The 24,829-nt window shown below is 37.7% G+C and overlaps 1 protein-coding gene and 1 pseudogene across 1 annotated transcript; one reads left to right on the top strand and one right to left on the bottom strand.

Annotated features, from left to right (window-relative positions):
* Window positions 1-345: 345 nt before the first annotated feature.
* LOC139730376 (probable ATP-dependent RNA helicase DHX40) lies at window positions 346-17,977 on the top strand. Its single transcript, XM_071641241.1, has 17 exons — window positions 346-493; window positions 2,201-2,347; window positions 3,379-3,497; window positions 4,345-4,596; window positions 5,016-5,214; window positions 5,536-5,635; window positions 6,273-6,359; window positions 7,401-7,472; window positions 8,090-8,200; window positions 9,024-9,104; window positions 9,642-9,799; window positions 12,244-12,358; window positions 13,310-13,418; window positions 14,326-14,493; window positions 16,181-16,267; window positions 17,029-17,203; window positions 17,868-17,977. The coding sequence occupies exons 1-17, from the start codon at window positions 346-348 to the stop codon at window positions 17,975-17,977; spliced, it is 2,238 nt and encodes a 745-aa protein (XP_071497342.1).
* Window positions 17,978-23,621: 5,644 nt separating this feature from the next.
* Window positions 23,622-24,377, bottom strand: LOC139730368 (uncharacterized; annotated as a pseudogene).
* Between the last annotated feature and the right edge of the window lie 452 nt (window positions 24,378-24,829).

Below are 24,829 nucleotides of genomic sequence, written 5' to 3'. Positions count from 1 at the left end.
AACCATACACAACTAGTGGTAGCTAGGGAGACGTATCACTGGACGTAAATACAAATTTTCATCCGAGTAAACGTAAAGTTCTATTTCTATTTAACATTTTTGGAGGCATCCTGTATCTGAGCTGGATATTTATATAATTTCCATCATCAAGACATTCTTTTGTTTGTTTTATTTAAATAATAACATTGAATTCCAGTAAACTGCTGATAGAATGAAATTAATCAATTATGCATGCAAATAAGTACAATGTTGATATTCATCCGCTCGTTTCCATGGTCTGTCATACACAACTCAGTGGAGAAGTGTGTCTCTCTGTGGTCTCCTTACTTCAAACAAACAATCAAGATGGCGACTTCTAGTGAAGTCAATTTGCCAATACACAATTACAAAGATTCTCTCGTCAAATCTATCACAGAGTCACGATCCCTTGTTGTTGTCGGTGAAACTGGTAGTGGAAAGACGACACAACTCCCACAGTTCTTATATGATTATGGTAAGTTTATTTTCTCTAGTTTTCAAATTCACATCGCTCACGGGGTGAAGGACCGACCGGAACCTACCTGAATAGTCCCACATATTGAAAGAAGCATTAGCTCCTGTATCATGCTATTTCAATTTGTTGTTGTTGTTGTTTTTTTTTTCTCATCAGTGTCATAATGCCATAGACCAGAAAGACCCGATCACAAAGAGTTTGCACAGTAATTCCCCATGTACCAGTAACTGTATCCCCACCTGTTGGTATTGCAGATTATAAGCATGATGAAAATAAGAGCCATTCTCATTCTTTAGTAGTAATAGTATAGTCAGGTATCCTATATACCGAACGGTATCCTATTACCGAACGCGTACTTTGTCAATGGAGCGCGTACAACAACTCGAATAGGCATTCATTGCACTACGCGCTGTTATCTCACAGGGGAAGCCAGTGCCGAAAATTGCTAAACTGCAGCAAAAAACAAAACAAAACGTAATTTACCTCAAATTTACGTAATAATTGCTAAAATTTCGATGTTCGTTGTCCTGCGTTAATAAACATTGACCGAAAATGCAATGTACTATTTTCCCCATACAGAGGGCGCACGTTCGGTAATACAATACGATTTGCGTCGGTAAAAAGAGACAACTTTTGTGGAAGGGCTATTTGAAATACGGATTTTTTCTAGAAGTTGGCTTATTTTTCAAGTATTTTTGTTACAGCTAAAGTCATCAGCATTTCAATTATCTATAAGGATATTTTTGGCTGAATTATTGCATAATGTTGCCCGTTTGGAGCAATAAAACAAAAATCGTTCGGTAATAGGATACACCTCCATACTATTTTGTTGATTCATGCTCATCCTTTGGCTTTGCAACATTCATTCATTCTGAAAAAGAAGGCAACGTTGTTTTTGCTTTTGTTTATTTGAATGCCCGCTGAATGCAATTGCAATGGGGGTGTTTACGGTATTCTTGATCTTGTAGGTTGTATTGTAAACCCCACAGATTATATAGGTCTACCTAATGGAAACTCAACTCTAATCCTAAGACTTCGGCCATATGGCCATTGGAGTGTCTCTTGAATTGCATGTAGATAGTATTGTAATATCATAGAAAAATCCGTCTGTCCGGAGGAGTCTTTTATTTTTTTGACATTAATCTCCGTGGAACATATACCCAACGACCAGACAGACCGATCTTTCGGTCAAGTTATATCATAGATGTATTCATTGATTGTTTAACTTTCTAGTAGTAAATTTTATAAGGTGTTGATAATCAGTCCGGGAAACCCGCTCATGAGGACCGCTCCCGCGTACGAGGACTGCCGCGCCTCATGAGGCCCGGGGGGGGGGAATGCCTCATGAGGCCCCCTATTCACTTCTATTCATCTCACATCTGACGTATAAATTGTCGCAACTTTGCACGGTGATTTTTTGTCACACACACATGTCCACTATCTATGATGAAAAGAAGAAAAAATCCTACCGACGTACCGTATCTGTTTTTTTTTTCTTCAAAAATCGAGTTTTAATCAACCGATGCAGAGCGCCCATTAAAACACACGTGTTTAGATGATCTTACCAGAGAGGGTACAGTGATTAATTTTGCTTCTGAGATGAAATAATTCCCCATAGGTGTAATACAGGGCATATATGCCCCATAAATAGGTAAGGAGTTGCTTGTAAATCTTACCCTCGTGTTTGCATTTGCTGCCTTTATGCAGGTTTCAGCAAACATGGTGTGATTGGAGTCACCCAGCCACGCCGGGTGGCAGCCATGTCCGTGGCAGCCCGGGTTGCAGAGGAGATGGGATGCCAAGTCGGAGGCAGAGTTGGTTACCAGGTGCGCTTTGACGACTGTACATCAGATGGTAAGAGGCAGGGTTACATACAAAAGGTGTATGATTCAGGAATGTGAGAATTCAGAGTTTAATCTGATTTGAGACTTTTTATTCTGCCCAAAAGCCACTTTTCAGACTTTTTTTTTTTTGCTGTGCAAATGAATTGAAATGTTCACAGTTTCTGCAAATAAGCTCACACCCCTGATGATTGATCATGTACTGTATAGTGCGGTAGCTTGGCTCAATCGGTAGCATGTCTTCCTCCCAATCTAAATGACCCTGGTTCGATGCCTGAGTCTACCTGAGCAATGTTGCGTGTAATCATCTTGTCCTCTCATAAGAGGCAAAACACTGTCCCTTGGATAGGACATGAAATGAAGGTTCAGTGTGTGACACAGTCACAACTCATGTAAAAGCTTGTAAAAGATCCTGCTTTGTTCATTCATTGCAAAGAGCAGGGGGCATAATCCAGTGAAGTAGTCCTGCCTCTGCCTCTGGCTCCCATCCAACTGGACCCCTCGAAAGACAAACTAGTGCAGCTGAATATGGCAAACCAGATGGAAATGAAACAAGCAAACCATGATCTAAGTACTAAAGAGAATTGTCATGAACTGATATCTAACAAATGGATGTGAATATTGCTCATTTTTATAAAACCCTAACTTTACACAGCCCTGTAGCTGTGCACAGCATTTGGTCAGGCTAATAAAAACCTTGATATAAAGTGGAATGACATGAACAAAATACAGTAAGTAAAGAAAAACAATATTTAGCATACTAGTAATATCTTGATTCCTTTGTGATCCATACATTATTGCTTACAATGCTGCACAAGAAAAGCAGTATTCATTTGTCTTCAGCAGTGATTGCACATGATTTTGTGAACAAAATTTACTTTCATTCCGAGATGGTTTTGAAGAACAATAAAGCCACTTTTATAATATTTGTATCCAGCTGATTACACAGTAAGCAGATGAATTACCCCATCCCCTTCATAGGATCCAGTCTTATTCATAATAACCTGATAAAGCCTCATTGAGAACATCTGACACCATTTACAGAGACAGCGATAAAATACATGACTGATGGCTGTTTGCTGCGGGAGTTTCTGAGGGATGGAGAACTCAGTCAATACAGTGTGATTGTCTTGGACGAGGCACACGAGAGAAGCTTAGACACGGTAAGATAAGTTATCCAATCTCTGTGCAGTATCATCAAAGCTGCTGAAGTTAATAAACAGAGAGAAGAGTATGCTCACTCCATTTAAGAATTTATCTGAGAAAGACAACTGCACGTGATGTATGACAAACTATCTGTTGTCAACAAATAGTTCATATTTTGCATTAAAATCCTTTCCCTCATGAAGCAAATGTATGTTTATTGTCCTATTGTACAACTGTACATTCTAATAGCAGAAAATATCCTTGATTTTTATGCACAATTATTGCACTGGAATAGGTAAATAAAGAGTTACATATTTTGATAGTGAGTCTTACCACATAGAGAGAGAAGTGAATAAATTGGCCATAGAAATATTCTGCATTTTGAAAAATTTAGAATTCAGCATGGTACTGCATAAACAGCAATGCAGTTATATGGACATTGTATAGTGTAATAAACATGACAATCTATATTTTTATGTTACCATAAAGTTTGATTACAGTCACTTGCATTCGTGTTCACTTATGATTATTTGTGGGATGTACATTTATTTGTCATTGCAATGCTGAATGCCATACTCTTCACCAGAGAATTGCGTTGAATTTAGTGTAACGAGTATTGCTTTTGTTCAAATATTTTAGTTCCATGTCATACACCTGTAACTTTTCTAGGCTGATACTTTGATAGACAATTACCCACATTTTCTGTGATTACTGTGATTCACAAGTGATTACAGTTGCATCTACAGTGTATGTGACAGTGTATTAACTGTTTCCTTTGTAACTGGGATGTAGCATTTTGCTTCCCTGTGTACAATCTGTTTGATTCACTTCTTCCTTTTTTTATACTGTGGTTCCTTTCATTAGGATATCCTATTTGGTCTGGTGAAGCAGCTGTTTCTGAGTGATGATAGTCGCTCTTCCATCTCAAAGAGGCAACGGCCTCTGAAAGTGGTCATCATGTCGGCCACCCTCGATCAGGGAAAATTCTCTAAGTTCCTTGGTGGCTGTCCAGTGTTTGAGATCCCTGGGCGTCTTCATCCGGTGAAAGAGATCTACTGTGGACTTGTTGAAGAGAAAGATATGGGAAGAAATGCCACAGTGAACTACGTTTCCAAAGTAAGTATTATGCAGGGATGTTGATGAACCCTTTAGATAGCTGGTAGTGTTCAAGAGTAGATCATACTTATAATATGATTCTGAATGAAGTGGTGAAACTGTCTTTATGAATTTAATGTATGTAACTAAGTTGTAGTTTTATTTTTCCAGTTTGTAGCTTCTGTACATTTATACAAATATCTAGAAGTAGAATATTTCTTGTTAATTTGTAATCAACCTGTTAGTGTATCATATCAATTAAATATGAAAGGCCAGAGTTTGAATACAGCTGTCAAACAAGAGCTGGCACTGATTTGGATGGTATCTCTCCAAAATAACAAATTTGATAAATCTAGAACATTCCATGTGTGTTTTTCAACATACTGCCAACTAGATTTCTTGTTATGTCATGTTTTCTATTTTTTTAATGATTTTCCCAGGTTGTTGACACCGTCATGGAGATCCATTTGGAGCAGAAAAAGGGAGACATTCTTGTCTTTCTGACAGGGCAAGTGGAGATCGAGCAGTGCTGCGATAAACTCTTTCGCAAGTCGGAGCAGGTGGACTACCGGCACGATGTTCGGGATCGCTCAGTACAGGCTCTGATGGTGCTTCCGGTGTATGGTTCAATGCCCACAGGTGAGGTCCCTTCACCCGTTTGGCACTCTGTTTGTTGTGCTAAGGATTCTAGGTCATATTGTCGCAAAATAGCACTGAAATGTAACTTTTCCAGCTTTCTTCGTAAATGCCAAGCTTGAAGAGCTATTAGTCTTAACAAAGCATGTTTGAAGAGGTCTATAACTGGTCAGATGGGAATTTTTATCTTCACTGCACTTTCATAACTGAAATGAAAGGCATTACTTTTGCAGACTTCTCTAGTATCATCAGAGTATGTCTACTTATGTAAAAAAAAAATAAATAAATAAAAAATGATAATCTACCTCAATTCCTGTTAAACAGAATTACAAAAGAGGATATTCGCCCCAGCTGAGGATGGTGTCAGGAAATGCGTCGTAGCCACAAACATTGCCGGAACATCTCTCACTATAGATGGCATCAGGTAGGAAGACTTTTCACTTCCCTATGATGATGATGTTGACAATGATGATGATGATGATGATGATGATGATGATTATGATGATGATGATGATGATGATGATGATGATGATTATGTATGGTGGTGGTGGTGGTGGTGGTGGTGAAGATGAGGGTGATAATGGTGATGGCGATGACGACGGTGATGACGATGATGATAGTTACGGTGATGATGATGGTTACGACGATGAGGTTAAAAGTGATGATGATGATAGTGATGGTAATAATGATGCTACTGATGTTGCATTTGATGACGATATTGACAGGTGTAATAATGGCAATAATGGAAACGGTGAAGGTAGATGAAATAATCATATGTTCAGAAGGTATTAACGTCGGTATCAGGACATATGTTCTGAAATCCATTACTTCTGCAGTTTGTTCAAATACTTAGGAGCAACTTGACTTTGAGGCCAAAATGTGAAGCAGATTCTCCCCACCCCCCCCCCCCCCCCTCACCATTTGCTTTCCTCCCATGTAATTCTGTTTGGTCTTCCATTAGTAATTTCTTTTTCAATTTTTATTTAGTCTTGTCATATTCATTCTTGATTGATTGTTGATAACTCTTTACATCACTTTCAACCTGTCATTTCTGCCCTCAGGTATGTAGTAGACAGTGGCTTTGTTAAACAGATGTCCTATAATCCTCGCACTGGGCTGGATGCCCTTCAAGTTGTACCAATTTCTAGGTAAGAATGAGCATTTTTCAGTAGACAGACTCTTTCAACTAGAAGGAGAAATATTAAAGGTCCAGTTTACCTTTGGGAACAATGATTTTAAAAAATTTCAAGATATCACATTTGATGCATATGTGTAGGTCTGTTATACCACAGAACATCCTACCATATAAAATTTTTACAATAAAGCCTAAAATATAAGGAGATATCAGTATTTTTCTCGTTAAACTATAACTGTAGACAGTTTAGTCTGGCAACATTGTTATTATAACTATTGTTCACATTTTGTCTATTTAACAATACTTACCATTGTTTATACAGATTTACGTTTTTACAGTGGTTGTTTCTATCCCAAACTCACATTTTGGAACTATTTGAAAGCACTAATGCTGGGTTTTTGTTTCATCTGCAAATGGTAAATTATGATGTCAGTGGTATATCCCGAAATCCATTATTTTTGTTGTGTTTCATACATCTACAATGTATGTTTATCAAGCATTATTATTATTATACTCTTTATTCGCTTCTTACAAAGCACATATAGTATATACAATAAAATATTCCTAAAAACATGCAGATACAATGTATATACATGGATACAGAAATGAAGTATTAAAAACAAAAAACAAAAAAAAATTAACAGACACACACATAAATCTAAAAATGCCTTCAGGGAGATCCAACAGACATCCACATATTTTCTGTTATTAATACATTCGCCCATCAACCCTCCCTCACCCGTGCCCACTCTGACTGTTCGGGGAAGAGAGTGGAGCACAGCACCCATCCATATTCCGGCTAAAAAACTACGCACCCAATCTAGCACAATGTACCTCACTCTCTGACTACTAGTACCTGATGTGTACACACAAGTGCGCACGTGCACGCTCTCATAGACATGCATTATGCTGTTTGCAGTGTTTTGAGACCTCTTGATTTTTATTTTACCACATTTTGCTCCTTATCTGATCTTTCAACATGAAATGGCCCTTGCAAAGTACTAATACTTGTTTCAGTTGTCATATTATCTTTGTTTTGATGTGGGTCACACAGGGCTGAGGCCATTCAGCGAGCTGGAAGAGCAGGACGAACTGCCCCTGGAAAATGCTACAGAATTTACAGCAAGTGAGTTTGTTGGATGCAGCATTCAACAGGTCTTGCCAAATACCTATTTCATTTTGGAAAATGATGATATCTACTTATTTGAAGTTCTGTTGTAGTTTTAATATGCGTTTCTTGTCACTTGAAATGATCTTGTTTGTAACACATGAAGTTGATGTGATATTACACGGCTGGTGTATGATGAACTGTCTTTCTCCTCCTCTCTCTCTCTCTCTCTCTCTCCCTCTCTCTCTATCAATCTATTGAGCTATCTATCTTTCTATCTATCTATCTTGTATATCTATGTAATTGTTTGGTATTAGATCTATCTGTTTCTGTTTATTCATCTGTTTATATATCTATCCATCTATCTATCTATCTATCTATCTATCTATCTATCTATCTATCTATTTATCTATCCATATATATATATATATATATATATATATATATATATATATATATATATATATATATACTCTCTTATAAATCTTATGTATCAAACAGACACATATCTAGTTCTCCCATCTCTTCATCTTTTGATTGTTGTGGATATGATCTTAAACTCACATTCCAACAAAGAGATGCATGTAACATCATATTTAACATTTGTATATCTGATACCTTTTTCATTCTTCCAGTGGTTTCTATGACAACTGTATGACAGAAGACATGGTACCAGAAATCCAGAGGACCAGCCTGACAAGTGTTGTACTCAACCTCAAGTGCATGGGCATTCACAACATTCTACAGTGAGATTTTTTTTTTCTTTCAATTTAATTCAAAAAGTATTTGTAAATCAAGTTTTATTTCCAATAGCACAAGTTCTTGCAAACACAGGAATTAAAAAAAAAATCAATATGATGTATAATATATGCTTATGCATTTGAAAGCGCAAGAGAAAAAAAGTGTGCGTGTTTGACTGATATTAAAACCTTTTTGAACAAAAGAAAAGAATTGGAAAAGAGAGAGCTGCATAGAAGACAAGCTTGTAGATGTGTGGACCACTTAAGATTTCACTTGATCTTAGCATATTGTAGGTGTCCTTGAAAATACCACAAATTATCATTCCTTTGTGAATAATGTTTGTTATCAGTTGAATGACAGTTTATATCATTGATGAGTTATTCAACAAGTAAAAATATGATTGGTTCCACATAAGGATCATTAGCTTATAATGCACTGTGATAACTTGGACAAACATTCTTTATTTTTTTTTAACGATTCAATGTATTCTTTTGTTTTATTGGAACTTGTATGTTCATGAAATAATGCTATCATTGTTGATGATTCATCATCAAGCTGATGGAATCAGTGAATTTTTTGGTTTGTTATGAAGTGAAAGCTTATGTGTACTTGTGCAATGGAACCGCACAATGACTATCTTTCATTTGAAAATGCCAGTTAGTTTATGATCAGCATTGTATGAAATTGCAAGTGAGTCATATTCCTCTTATGGCAGATTGTTTCCGTTCAAGTAATGCACCATCAATTTGTCAGCTTTTAGCATATTTATATTTCCAGTCTTTTGACAGATAACATTTGTGTTCTCCATTTCTCCATCTGTTTCAACAGGTTTCCATTTGTTGATCAACCAGAGGAACGAATGTTGCTCGAAGCTCTGCGTCAGCTGTACTACTATGGTGCTATAGACAAGTAAGGAAAAGCAAACAAAGGAAAGCAAAACAAAACAAGACAAAACAAAATAGAGGAAAAATGTATTTGATATCCTAAACAGAATAGAATGTTTAGAATAGAATTCATGTCCATCGGTTGTTACCTTGCATACCTTTTTAACCAAAAGATTCTCTAGAGGAAATTTGTTTTAAAACTTGTAATCCTACAGCATGCAAACAGTAGATGAATGAGAGCAAAAGACAGGGAGAGAGAGAGAAATGTAGGAGGGGGAGGAAAAGAAAGTAAATTGAGAGTTATGTTAGTTATGATAGTAACATGTACAGTATTGTATAAAGCTCTGTATTTGGAAAATCAAATGACTGTAGAATTGGGACTAACCATCATTTTCAATCCCAATACAAATGATTATGTACAAATGCTGTTTTTTTTTCAAATTATAAAAAAAAAAATAGATAAATAATCAAGTAGTAACGCATTGTACACATACATGATAAAATTGTACTCTTTGTGTGTGTGTGTGTGTGGTGTGTGTGTGTGTGTGTGTGTGTGTGCTAGGAATGGCACAATCACCAGTCTTGGGCGTCATATAGTGGAGTACCCCCTGTCCCCTGGGCTGGCCCGGTCACTCATCTACTCCGGGGCCATGGGATGTGAGGAACTCATGCTACCCATAGCTGCAATGCTGTCCGTGGAGAACGTCTTTGTCAGACCAGGTATGTACAACATGCCTCAATAGTATCTTTTGTTTGTGAAATTGACAAACTGGATCACTTCAAAGCCTCACCCAAAACTCATGTTTCACCAGGCATTTGAATTGCTAACTCTCTCGGAGGAGTCTGCACCTTTGAATGTTTCTATAACAGATATATGGCATTATACAAATGCTGTGGATCATCATCATCATCATCATCAATAGGCCTGTCATCATAGGAACCCATATTCCAAGGGGCTACTAATTGGTAGATAAGGGAATATCAGCGTAAATGTTGCATATTTGCATCTCTGTCACCCAAAAGAGGCTGTTTGCTACAGAAATAAGTCTGATTTTGACGACATGGACTCTTTCAAAATTTGGTTCCTAGAGCATGGTAAAATTTGATTTCTTTATGGAGGAGATATGAAAAAACAACAAACAAAATAACACAGAAGAGAAACTGAGAATTGAATGAATAACAACACATTTCACTTTGTATATATGGCAAACTTGACAGATTTTTTTTATTTTATTTTTTTTTTTTAGTAAAATTAATTCAATTGATGTACAGTAAACCTCGCATGAGTCGAAGTTCTCGGGACTGACAAAAATGCGTCGACTTAAGTGAACTTCGACTCTCGCGAGAGTCGATTTTTTTTCGACTCACAGTTATGTACATGTATTATAGTACATTTGCATGCATGTGTGTGTGTGTGTGCTTGCGTGTGTGTGTTTGCATTCAAATTTGTCTGTTCTTGAAGATAATGTTCTTATTTTGTTCTAAATTGAACATGGAATTTGTATCAATACTAGTGTAGTTAAACGTAGTTCTGAGAATGTCTGCGCTAATGTGGCAACGTGCATGTGCTATGTCCATGGTGCAACATAGTAGCCATAAACCTACCATGAGACAAACACTCTCCCAGGCCCATCCCACCTCCATTGAACAAAACTATACAGCCAGCCGGGCACGCACAAACAAGCTCCGCCCACTTGGCCTGTCACTAAAATATTAAAGCAGCGATTGGTTGACCAAGGAGTTCTGGCTTGACATGGATAAAGTATGGATGTGCTGTGTGTATGGATAAAGTATGGATCGATGTGCTGTGTGTATACATGTATACATGTGTATGTATTCGACATGCGTGCGGAGCAGTACGGTGAGTGTGCATGCTTACCTGCAGCAGGTCAGGGACGGGGTTCTGCGACATGCCGATTTTTTATTCTCCTCTGAATGTAATGAGAATGCCAGAGAAATTTTCTTCGGCTCAAGCGATGTAAACTACGTGTATTTTGTACAAAAGGGACTGAATGTTTTACTTCGACACAGCCGAAATTCGACTCTCGCACTTCGGCTTATCCAAATATTTCTTAGAAAAAACACATAGGGAAAAATCGGGACTTTTTATTTTGCTTCGAGTTAAGTGATTTTCGACTCACTCGACGTCGACTTATCCGAGGTTTACTGTATTTGCTGGTTTGATTTTGGGCTTTGAAGTTTTCTTCACCACAATACATCTCCTCTCTGCTCAGCCTCCATAAACCATCTCAATCTGGACTGTGCTCCTCTAAAGCCCCTTGTCTTCTCATCCCCCAAAACTAAAAGATCATGGGGAGACAGAGCATTTATGTCAGCAGCTCCCCGCTTATGGAACAGTCTCCCGGAGTCAGTGAAGAATTATGACACTGTGAGTGACTTCAAGAGAAAACTAGAAATGCACATTTGGACTACCTTTCTCTGAGGATGAACATGTTGCAGCTGTAGAAACTTATATGTAATATGTCATCAGATTGTGTATTTTGTTATGAATATTAATTGTGAGCCCCTTTGATTGGATATGTTGCATGTTATAAATGTCTAGATGATGATGATGATGATGATGATTATTATCATTACCTCCCCCAAGGGAGGAGGTTATGTTTTCATTACCGTTGGTTTGTTTGTCCGTGTGCAAAATAACTCAAAAAGTTTGGAATGGATTTAGATGACACTTGCAGGAAAGGTTGAAAATGACACAAGGAACAAATGATTAAATTTTGGTAGTGATCCAGGAATCTTTATGGATTTTATGAAGAATTTTCGATATTTTGGCAGGTAGGGTCAAAGAACTTCATGAACTTGGGAGTTCAAGCTGTGCATTTTTGAGGTTTTCATATGCACACTAAAGTGCGTGCTCTAGTTTCTGCTAGGGCAAGGCGCGCGCCGCGCGGCTGGAATTTGATGACCTAACAAAGTTGATGACGTAACTATATTGGGAAACAGGGGATTTCCAGCATGCATAATCTGGGTGTAACTCACTGATCTTTATGGAAGAACAAGATCACTGGTTGAAATTAGCTGCTTGGCGGAGGTCTGTGCTCTCAGAGTGCTTCTGTAGTGATTAATATTATGATGATGATGATGATTATTATTATTATTATCATTATCATCTGCCTTGTTGTCATCTTGTGGTATTAATTCAGGGGATCCCACCAAGCAGGCCGAGGCGAGTAAAGCTCACAGGAAGTTGGCAGACAAAGTTGGGGGCTCCAATGACTTCGCCACTCTCCTCACTGTCTTCCAGAAATGTTCTGAAAGGTCAGTTTTTTTTTGGTCAGAATTTCAGGAAAATCGGGAACCATCAACAAAGATGATGAATTGTAGATGTGTACTTCATGAATTATGGATGAATTACCTTGTGAATCATGATGATAACTTGAATAAAACAAGTGATTTTGTTTGACAGCTCTGTCGCCGACCTTTGTTAAATGATGTATTCATTTAATTCAGATTCTGATTTATCTTTTATAGAGACTTTTTTAGGTTGATTTTATCATATTGATGTCTTGCCTAATGAGAGTCTTAGTGTGGTAGTGGTGGTGATGGGGTATGTTTGTGTGTGTTTTTGTGGGGGGAGGGGGATAATGCAAGTTTATTGTAGAAAATTTTTACCCTGTTAGTCTTCTAGACACTGACTGATCTCATTCAAAGTTTTTCTGCACTTCTACCAGCATTTGCATGCCATGCAGGTAGTATTGAAAACATACGTTTATTAAACTGCATCATCAGTGAATAGATTGTGGATGAAAGAGCCCCCCCCCCCCCTTACCTTCGGGGGAGGGGGCGGCAGGGTAGAGGTGTGTTTATGAACAGCTGCTGCATTCTTCTCTAATGTCCAGGCATTCAATTGCTTTAGTGGTTCCTGTTTGTGAAGCGTGCTCATGAAGATGTTGGAAAATTCAGTATGTGTGAATATAGTATCATAATTATAGTTTACCCCAGTAGTTATGGCTGGGTAATAATGATATTAATGATGATGATCATGATGATGATCATGGTAGTGACAGTGTTGGTGATGATAATGATGATGAAACTGATGATGATGGTGATGATAATAATACCGCAAAAATGATTATTATAATGATTATGATATTAGACTTATTTTTGTGATTATCAGCATTGTCATAATTATCGTTAAAAGTAGCATTGTTATCATATCAAAAGTATCAAGTCATTTTCCTTCCTTATTTTTTCCGCTTTCTTTGACAGTGAGTCTCCATCAAATTGGTGTAGAAAGCACAGCATCCATTGGCGAGGTGTCAAGACAGCACTTAGTGTACATCGCCAGCTGAAGAGTATTCTGGAACACCAGATGGAGGTCAGTGTTACAGTGTTAACCCGTTCCTTCCACAATTCTCTGAGTGCCTTAAATGCCCCCAAACGAGATTCTTTTTGCCCCTTCGACAGAGAACGGACAGGTTGGTAATCCACCTGAGCGAAAGCAGTCAAGCGGTACATGTATTCCCTTTCCATGGTCAACTACATGTGCCATCGAACAATGGAAATATCGATCAAGGGCGGGGTATGAATAGAGCGTGCGCTGATGGGCTCACAGACTCTTTTGTTCTACACAAACCAGGCACTTGAATGGGATGACTGGGGCCAGCAAACACAAAAATCTACTCGAGCTCAGCTTTGATCGCTATGTACATGTTCATACGAGTTTTATAGCAAAGCAGGCGCAAACTAAATGAGAAAAACGGTAATAATGCTGTGATATGCACATTTTTCCAACAGAAAGAGAACATATGGTGATAGAAGGAACTCTTATCTTTTTATCAAACCCATTTTTCTGGGCATTACAACACAAAGAAACATGAATTTAGGCCACAAAAGTAGGCACTCTTGTCTTCATCGTGGGAACCTGGTATACCAGGTTCCCGTATATCAGTTGCTCCCACGGGAACCTGGTATACCAGGTTCCCATAAGGAATGGGTTAATATGCCACAAAGCAAATATTGATTGGAGATAACACGTAAAGAAATATTGTCGGGTGTTTGTGTTATCTGTGATGTCATCAAAGTAAATGGTTGGAATGGATTGTGAGCTTTTGTCATTATGTTTACAAGGTTATGCATTGATACGAATATAGGTGTGCAAAAAAGATATTTGTATTCATTATTACCAGATATTCCAGATTACATTAATCTTGTATACTGCCGTCATTCTGTTATTTATAATGTTCACTACTGTTCTTTTCACATTTTTGGTGGACAAATTTTAGGATCCAGATTTTCCCTCTGTGGAAATGGAGGGATCGTCCAGTGAGCGCCTGAGAAGAGCCCTCTGTGCCGGCTTCTTTGGGAACGTTGCCCGTAAGTCGCCCTCGGGTCACGGCTACCGGACGATGGAAGGTCACGGCACGGTGGTCTTCGTGCATCCATCCTCCTGTGTGAGTTTACTACCTGTCATTATAAATATGTGATCTGCTACAACAAAAGGATCCTAAAGTCGCTGACGGCTGAGTGGAGAAAATCAAGTTTTAAGTCAGATCATCAAAAAGGATCAGATTTCTGTTTTTGGCATGATTTTGTAGTCTTAATGTATCTCTATTATCGGCCGAAATTTCGAAGCTAAATGATCAAAGGAAAGGCAAGAAAATTGTGTTTTTCTAGACTATGATTTTTCGACTTTCAACGGAACAGAAACGTGTCTGAAAATTTGGATTTAGCGCCGCAGCTAGACTCCGCCCGTAGCAATGACGAAGTGATCTTATTGGTCAGTGTGTGGCATCCTGGCTACTGATTGGTCGTGCGTAGACCTCTAGCACTAAGCTTGAATGAAAATCGCGGAGGTTGCTAGGAGCATAGCTTCTATTGTCAAGCAGTGTCTTGCCTCCCCTTGATCCTGATAGCGTCGGAAGGAAAAACTTTGAAGGCGGTTTTCTCGAAATGCTGATTTCCTAAACCACTTGACATGCGCTAATAAAATTATCGATATCTCCGCAACTGAGTACTTTTATGAGTCGTGTTATATATGAAATTAAAGTGGAAGAGTAAGGGAATAATGTCATGTCATTTTCAGAAAATTGTCCTCCCCCAGCTTTCGGTTCCTTTTGTTGTAGCGTGTCACATATGAAGTCAGTGATCTGTCTGTGCCCCTGGTCTCCAAACCACAAGAACTAATGATTGTATTATTTTCCTTAATCGTCATGAAGTCCCAGAAGCCATAATTCTGTTGGTCAATGCTGTATCTTTTGAAAAGAAGTTTTATCGTTCATGGCCAGTATTTGCTAAGTGAAGTAATTACTTCTCTATCCTTTGAGCTTTCATTTTTATCATGTGGCATCGTTTGTCATGGTTTTGCAGAATGACTTAATGACTAAAAGTCTTTGATTCTATCAGTGACCCTTAGACTGGCAAAATATTGAGAAGATTACAGATGTTCTCTATGACATTTATTGATTGTGTGTGATTTCATTTCAAGTTTTTGATAAATTTAATGAATTTAACCAGTTCATTCCAATCTTTCTCCAATACTGGATATGAGTTAAATTCAGTGTTGCAAATTTAAGTAGGAAAGGATGATTATTTCTGCCAAAAAGTCACCTAGGCATAGACGATTACTGCGTATTTAGTCATTGTGATATTCAACTGACCAAATTAGAGAAAGGACTTGATTTGAATGTATGAATGGTGTTTTGATCATTCACATACCCCACCAAATTAGCAGAGTGATATAAAAATAAAAGCACAAACAATTGGCTTTAAATTTGAAAGTGCACCTCCAACTTACCACTTGGTAACGGTACTTGTTTTGGGGCTAATGCTGAAAAACCGTTTTGTAGTTTCTTCCACACTGTTGTGAAGTTTTCATAACAAATTCTCGCTTTTCTCATCTCAGTGAAAGAAAGTACTGGTATACTGAAAATACTGGTATATGAACATTTGTTCATGCTTTTCCCATCGTAACTACCTTTGCTTACTTCACCTTTTTCATACTCAGAATGTATACTGCACTTGTCTTTGGGCAGTTTTAAGATAACAAGAGATATGACAAGTGTATATGGATACCAACTCACCTAATTGAAGATGAGTATTTTATTTCTTTTGTCCTCCTTTTTTGGCTACCTCCACCAGTTGTTTGGCCGAGATGAAGAGCTTGACTGGGTCATCTACCACGAGGTCCTCCTGACATCAAAGGTCTTCATGAGGACTGTCTGCCCTGTAAATATTCCTTTGTTAACATTCATATTGTTGAAGATTAGAATAGAAATCATCTCCAAATATCACTCTAAATGTAACAAAATATATAAGGTATTATTGGAAAAATGAGCAAAGAAAATGGGATTCCACAGGGATTTGAACCCGAGACCTCAGGATTGCTAGCCCGGTGCTCTACTGACTGAGCTATAGAAAGCCCTAGTTCAGTGTAATAGTCCCAGAAACCCTTAATTCTCAATGCTCGAATGGTCAGAAGCTATAGCCATGTGTTTGTGTGTGCCACACACACACACACACACACACACACACACACACACACACACACACACACACACATACACACACTTAAATAAAATATATAAGGTGATGAAAATGCACAAGACAAAAGGACACAAGAACAATGCCATTCTCAGTATTCACATTTGTATCATAGGGCTGAAAGAAGACAATATGTGAACTTCTGTGATCACCACCAAAGTCTTATTTCTTAACCCATTGAAGACAAACTGATTGTGCTATGACACACATTTCTCATTAACACAAGTATACTTGGGACTAGTCGTCAACAAGTTAAGTATGTAAAGCCAAAGAAGAAAATCATGAAAAAAAGAGACAAACAATTATCCAAGTGACCCCTTTTATAGAGGAAATGAACAACTGCTGCTGGAATTGCATGTCAAACTCTGATGCGACGTCATAGTAGAATGTTCATTAAACCTTGTAGCATTGCATCACAATTTTCCTTTCTTTTTTGTCTCTTTCAGATAAAATACGAGTGGGTGAAAGATCTCCTGCCTAGGCTACACGAAATGGATGCGTACGCACTCAGTGGCTGTCTGGCGCCATCTACTGACGGCGACGGCAAGAGTTCTGATCACAGGGGAAAAAGAAAAGGACAAGATACTGACACCTCTGAACCAAAAGACAAGAGTTACAGAGGTACCTGACTTCAATGGCACAGATGTAGAAATTTATTTTTAATACTGCTAAATATATTTATATTCATTATTAAGTATACACTTTCTGTGAATAATGTATAAGAATTTTTCATTCCATTCATTCAGTGGCAGATCCAGAGAAAAGGCGTGCCCCCCCCCCCCCCCAATTTTTGCCGGACTTTTTTTTTAATGGATTTTTTTTCTCTGGTTTGGTACAATGTAGCTGCTTCCTCGCCACTGGCGCCCCCCTATTTCAAAATCCTGGATCCACTTCTGTCATTGTCATATTGATAAAGCTTATATGGTATGATGTATTGTGTGTAGTATTCAACTGATTACCATGCACTGGGGGTAGCAAACACCTGTAGTTCAACCGGTTGTTGCGCAGGAAAGAAAGTGGGAGCATAAATGTGTATTTTTGTTTTGTTTGTTCGTTTGTTTTTTAAGGCTCAAGGGTACACTGAGAAGACATTTGAGATGGGATCCTGATTTCTCCCATCTTAAGGAGCCACATCAAATTTACCTTTGTTTTATTCTAAAGTAGAACACAGGGCTTGCATTTGTGAGTGTCAAGGTGGCAATGCTGACATCTATATGGGGATGCCGGTCATCATTTACATTTTCTTTTGCTGTATTGACCACTTTGCTGTCCATCTTGTTTTTAGCTGATGCGGATGAGGAATCCTCCAAGGGGGGTCGGAGGAATGACCAGGCAGCAGTGTCTGATGCCAAACAGAGATACCTGGAGAGGAAGCTAGCAAAGGCGAAGAGATGATGTTTGGTCCGTGTCACTGACAGGGATTTTGAATCGAGAGAGGAAGCCAACTTTCAGAATAACATTCCACCACTGTGCTTTCCTGTTTGAAAACAACCTTCTAGTGATACAGTTGCGTATCAACCTTCAACTCCTATCTTTGTATTTGGATTTAAATCGAGCCAGAATGTTTTAACGGAGTTACAGTGATGGTTGAAAATTCAAGACAGACTCCAAATGGACTGGAAGAAACAAGCAAAGATATCTTTGAGTAATTCAGACCGATGCAGAATTTGCACCATAATCAAATGACTATGAAAGCAAAGGATGTGTTGACAGTGCATCTGTATGATATACTGTGCTTAAAGGCTGAAGAAGTAGGGACACAATAGCAGTATTATGATATGTATCTGTTTCAGTGAATATTGCATATTTGACATAAGATAATAGATATCTAAATGGGAGAAAAGATATCCATATACATCGTCTGCAGTTGAGAGATGCTGAAGAGACTAATTCCAGTATATTTGACACTCCGTAGCTCATGTCTTCAACTTGTGATCTGCCATACATTCTGAAAGTTCTGAACGTTCTGTATCTTTGTATGTTTCTTCTGTATGTCTGAAATCCCTCATGTGGGTACCATGTGTAGCTTTATCTCAGGGACCTGTCTTCAAGATGATGACCTCATTGTAAAGTTAGCAAACCCACTCGGGCATAGCAATGTACCTCAGGCAGTGGTGACCAAGTGGGGATTAGGGGGATTAGGTAATCTGTATTCAGTGGCAATTAGTTTCCAGACATCCGTGCTAATCAGTGAAGAAAGCATTCCAGCAGGCATACCATTGGGAACAAAGCACTGTTTTACAAAGGGTTATCAGCCAAAAGCTGAAGTGAGGAAGGAGCATGTAGGGTTATACATTCTTGGTGCTGTCTGTAGTGTAAAACGGTGCTGTAACAGAGCATGGCCCATTTATTGAAGTAAATGCAGTACTTTTTAAAGGCATAATTTACCATTTGTAGATGAAACAGAAACCCAGCTTTAATGCTTCAAAATAGTTCTAAAATGTGGGTTAGGGATAGGAACAACCGATGTAAAAAGTTAAATAAGTATGATCAATGTTTAAGTATTGTATTGTTAAATATACATTATGTGAACTTTAAGTATAATAAAGATGGTTCTAGACTCAACTGTCTACAGTTGTGGTTTATTGAGAAAAATAGTGATATCTCCTTATATCTTAAGCTTTATTGCCTCCTTATATTTTAGGCTTTATTGCAAATTTTTTACATGGTAGGATGCTTTGTGATACAACTGACCCACACATATGCATTAGATGTGATATCCTGAACATTTTTAAAATCACTGCTCCCAAAGGTAAACAGTACCTTTAAGTGTAAAACATTGATTCTGGTGAAAGAATTTATGGTCACAGGGCAATGTTCCTGACAATTATGCTATGGAATGTCATATGACACCACTCCAACCAGTCATATATCTTGTCATCAAGTCACTTTTTACTACATTGAGATTTTTGAACAATGTCACTGGTTCCACATGCTATGCGGCTGGCACTTGTATGAACAATATATTAAGCTTCTACTTGTGTATGTTCCATATTGTATGTTACTAGCTTGTGAATGTTTGTGTTACAAAGGAAAGAGAACTCAGGGAGGTGTCCAAGGTATTTGAAATCTTGCCACGTTTTGATATCTTGATATTTGTTCCAACATTCAACAGTAACAAAGTTGTATTACTCTTTATTCTCTTACCTGGAGAAATGCCATGACAATATTTAGTGATACCACAAGTATATATCACTGATTTTGAGGAGATATCACAGGATTCGTCAAGTTTTCTGTTATGTTTCAAAAGCGTACAGTCTGCAGTGGTGCCGAACTATAAAGTCATATTCAGCATACCTATTTACACTGTGACAACTGAAAAATGACAACTTTAGGACCAGTTACAAGTTTGTATGAAAAGAGAGTAAAATTTACAGCACAACAGTGAAAATTTGATCAAAATTAGGAAAGCAGTCAATATGAATATGGAAATAAGTGAGTTGATCATATCACAATCTCACAATTTGCCTTATACAGTGCATTCCCATTACAACAAAGTTCTTGGGACTGGGGTTTTCTTTCATTATGTCGAAATTTCGTCATAGCCGAACAGTAAAGTATGTTAAGATATATAAGTGGTAATTTTGAGACCTGAGTTCACCTTTTTTTCAAATGCTATTATGCCCTCGTCTAAAATCCTAATTCATCTGACTGATTATTATTTCTAAGCTATTAAGCCATGAGTATGTCTTATGCTTTAATTCATAGCAGAAGAATTGAGTTTTCATATTTTTTTTTTATGTGATCAATGGGAAAATTTGTGAGGTGGTGACATTATCAGCTCACTCACTTGCTCATTCATATCAACTTTTAGAGAACTGTTTGCAAAAATTAGCACAGGTGTACGCGTAAAACTGTACAGCTTCCTTATTTTTGTTCAGAGTTAGATAAAATTGTCGTTGTGTTTTTACATTGTTTGTCTTTCTTAATTCAAATTATTTCTGGTTCAAAATTGTCTTTTAAAAGGGAATTATGGACAAGGTAGATATTCATCTGATTTGAGAGAGTAAAATTTTGTAAGTAAAAAGCAGCGAAAAGTTGAGCAAAATCAGATAAGAATGTAAAAAGTTATGAATTGTGAAGTTTCTGTAATTGTCACAGTTTTTTAACAGTCAAAGATGAATTTTATGATTTGATTAAATGTCTTCAGCTCACAGTTCCCATCTAGTTGTTTGTACACCAAATTATAAATTTCATTTCTTTTTTGTTCAAATGCAATTATGCCCCAGTCTCAAATCCTTCTATAACATTGTATCTGACTGATCATTACTTTGAAGCTGTATTCAGCCAGGAATAACGCAATGTTTTTCCTTCTTTATAGCAGAAATAATTAATTTTTGTCTTTTTTTTACACGCTTAGTGAAAAATTATGAGATGATGACATCATCAAGTCACTCATTTGCATATTCTTATCGACTGTTCAAGAACTGTTTTGCTAAAAGTAGCAGAAATGCAGAATTTTTGTAACTTCCCTATTCATATTCCGTTTCTTATTTCAATCAAATTCTCACTGTTGTGCTTGCAAAATTATACTACTATGTACTTCTTTTCAGACTAATTTTATACTGGTCTGGAATTTTGATTAATCATACAGTTATGGCTTGTTTATGTGTGCATGTGTGTGTCTGTGTTACTATGTGTATTACACAATCAAATTTATCTCCAAATTCCTCTTTTGCAGCTCATGTACAAATGGTTGCTAAGTGTTTATTTTGCAAACTGAGAATTTTTATTCAATGTTCATGTACATATACACACTGTATTTTTTCATCAGTGTCAAATACATATTGAGTAAAAAGGGTGTAAAACATTGTATTTTGTATTTCATCAATAATAGACTGTAAAGTGCAATGAGAAACTTAACAAGTGTGAAATGCACTACAGATTGTATATAAAAACTAACTACAGTATTATTGTTATCATCCATTCTGGAACCCTAACATTGTAAGATGTCATTACATCACACATATCACCACACACACTAATATATACCTGTGCATCTTTATATAGTTGTACACGTGTTGGCGTGATAACATCATCAAACACAAAACTGAAACCAAGTTCATGCTGTAATCACCAACAGAGTCTAGTATTTAGGCACACAAATTTTTGAGCAATTCACTCTTTCTCAAATGTTAATACTGATATTGTTCTCTCAGTATCAACACTTGAGAAAGAGTGAATCGCTCGAAAATTTGTGTGCCGAAATAAACTGTTGGTGAATACAGCATGAACTTGGTTTCAGTTTTGTTTTTTGATGATGATTATATATATATATATATATATATATATATATATATATATATATAATATAAATTATATATATATATATACACACTGTATATACATATATATATACATATATATATTTATTATATATATATATATATATATATATATGTACATACTATTGCTCAACACTAACTTTCTTGTGTACAGTGGCTTCTATAAAAAGATGTGTAGTTGCCTTAAATAAAAGCAAAAAGTTACAATTCCTTTTTAATCTTAATTGCCCAATCAGCCCAGACAAAGATAGATTCTGTGGCCCAACACCAATTTTTAGAAGCCTCAGGACACCACTAATGTTGAACCCTCTGTGTATATATATGAATATGTACATATATATATTCATGTTTTAAAATATGTGCTTGCCTGTGTGTGTGCATAGAGAATTAATAGAAAAAAAATAATAATACACCTAAAGTTTCTTATCATTATACAAGTAAGCAGTGTTTTTTATCTCAAGCACATAATAATTATGCAAATTAGATGATGAGGTAATGATGTCATAGCTTTATAAGACCCCCATTTGCCTTTAATCTTTTAACATAATTTCCTTCTCTGACACAAGTTCAGGAACAACAAATAATTTGACCATCTTTCCAACCAGTGTTCTACAGTTGAGGTCATAATTGCTGAAAGATTGACAAAAACAATTTTTGTTTCATGTGTTTGTTTCAAATCAATGGCAAATGTGTGACGCAATGATATCACAAGTTGGATACTGATACACTTTTTCATATGTAATTTAGACAGATATTTCTATATTGCCAACAATCTTTTAAACTTGTGAGCATTTCATAGTTCTCTGTTCTAATTTTAAGGAAATTTTAATTTTCAGCCATTTACTTCATATCATTGAATATATGATACATGTATACATATTCATCTAAATATGTACATACATATACAATGTGTATAATATATATATATATATATATATTTAGGTAGAGAGAGAGAGAGAGAGAGAGAGAGAGAGAGGAAAATCTGGTGCCACCCTTTTAGCACAAGTTGAGTGCAGATGACAGACATCAAGTCCTTTATGGAACCCTTCCCCCCCCCCCCCCCCCCCCCCCCCCCCCCCCAATTGTGGCAACCTAAATTCCCACACTTCTGGCAAGGAAAAACCAAAATTTGGCTTCTTTATCCTTAGGGTTTCTACTTGGCATCATTATGATGGCTGTCCATCTCCCAGTATAGTATTATTTCAGTACAGTACATTGTCGTTTATCAGTAGCAAATCCGGGGGGGGGGGGGGGGGGGGGGGGCACACTGGGCATGCCCCGGCCCCTTTATTTTTTGTTAAAAGAAAAGATATAAAAAGAAAAAATGGAGGGGATGCAGGCATCTCCCTTTATGGGATTCCTGGATCCACCCATTGTATGACCGTAATATAGAAAGCACCATACCTTCCCAAATACAATGTACAACTGAAGGGAGACTTATGTCTCTTTACCTACTACATGTATGCCTTTTGAATGTTTGGCTTCACCTGCTACATACATTCTTTGCATTAACAACTTCTGGATTTAAACTGTTTTTAAACTACGGAAGGTCTAGACTCTACAGAATACCACTGAAATTACATTGGATAAAAAAGAAGTTTACTAAACGAAAAAGAGCCGGGTATAAGCCGGGCCTTTAGCTGCTAGAGTCTAATAATTTTAACTACATCTGTATATCACTGAAATTACCTTTGAGCAAAAAAAAAAAAAAGATTGAGTAGTATCTGAGAATTCTTTCTTGGATATGTGGGTGGCTCTGAAAAGAGCCGTTTGGTTGAGATGGTGTGGCAAGACAAGGCCAGGTCTCCACCAATTTACTTCTTGGAGGCCTTCTTCGCTCCCTTCTTGTCCTTGCTCTTCTTCGCCTTCTTTGCTGCTGGCTTGGCCTTCTTGGCTGGCGACTTCTTCGATGCAGCCTTCTTTGGCTTGGGCTTGGCGGTCTTCTTGGCGGCAGTTTTCTTGGTGGCGGATTTTGCCTTTGCCTTCTTGGGCTTCTTCACAGTCTTCTTGGCCGCAGCCTTGGCCTTGGCCTTCTCCTTCTTCGCCTTCATAGACGCTGCCTTCTTCTCCTTTTGTGCCTTGGCCTTTGCGCGGGCCTTTTCCTTCTTTGCCTTCGCCTTGGCGTCGGCATCGGAGGCCTTCACATTGACTTTGAAGGAGCCGCTGGCGCCTTTGCCTTTGGTCTGGACCAGACGCCCCTTCTCAACGCCGGTCTTCAGAGCGCGCTTGAGAAACCCAGACTGACGCCTCGACATCGACCTTGTAGTTCTGCTGGATGTACTTCTTGATGGCCTGGGCGGAGGAGCCGTTGCGTTCCTTCAGGCTGTGATGGCGGCAACAATCATGTCGATGTTGCTAGGATGAGTTGGCTTAGAGCGTGGCTTCTTGGGGGCAGACGCCTTCTTCTTGGGAGAAGCGGCAGGTGCAGCTGGCGCTGGTGCGGTAGCTTGGTCAGCCATGGTAACGTGTGGAGAGAGAAGATCGAGCGAGTTGATGACAAGAAACGACGCGTGCTGTCAGAATTGAATCTGGCGCTGACTGAACGAGCAGCAATATAAATACAAATATTGCGGACGTGGTAGGAAACTGGTATCCGCATCCCTCGTAGCAGCTGTGTTGAAGGCACGTAGGTCGCCGTTTGTGCAGTCCAGAAAAGTGCTGTGTTTGTAGGTGTTTTTAGATGAAATTTATCCTGATTTCGGATCCGCGAATCACCGAAAAATTCATATAGATTTAAAGAACAGAGTTCAAATTATCTCTTCATGCAATTTGTAAAGCAAGAATAAGTAGTTTTATTGAAGATAAAAGCCAATAAATTTTTAGTAAGAAATAGCACATGAAGACAATAAATTAGATAAATAATTATTATATGAAAATAAACTTGATTACCGCTTGAAATTACATGAATACATTGCTAAGGTCTTCATCTATCAAACCAAGCCATTTTTATCCACAGTTATGA

Source organism: Diadema antillarum, unplaced genomic scaffold, assembly GCF_040938485.1.
Source record: "Diadema antillarum isolate AM-2024a unplaced genomic scaffold, OU_Dant_1.0 seq00000304_RagTag, whole genome shotgun sequence".
Taxonomy (NCBI): domain Eukaryota; kingdom Metazoa; phylum Echinodermata; class Echinoidea; order Diadematoida; family Diadematidae; genus Diadema; species Diadema antillarum.
Note: the sequence above shows the minus strand (reverse complement) of the source record. Positions and strands in the feature narration are given on the sequence as shown.

Bases quoted from the DNA above. Each gene is read 5' to 3' on its own strand.
- LOC139730376 (XM_071641241.1), top strand. From the start codon at position 346: ATGGCGACTTCTAGTGAAGTCAATTTGCCAATACACAATTACAAAGAT. The intron at 494-2,200 runs GTAAGTTTATTT...GCCTTTATGCAG, and splicing joins ACAGTTCTTATATGATTATG to GTTTCAGCAAACATGGTGTG. The intron at 16,268-17,028 runs GTAAATATTCCT...TGTCTCTTTCAG, and splicing joins TCATGAGGACTGTCTGCCCT to ATAAAATACGAGTGGGTGAA.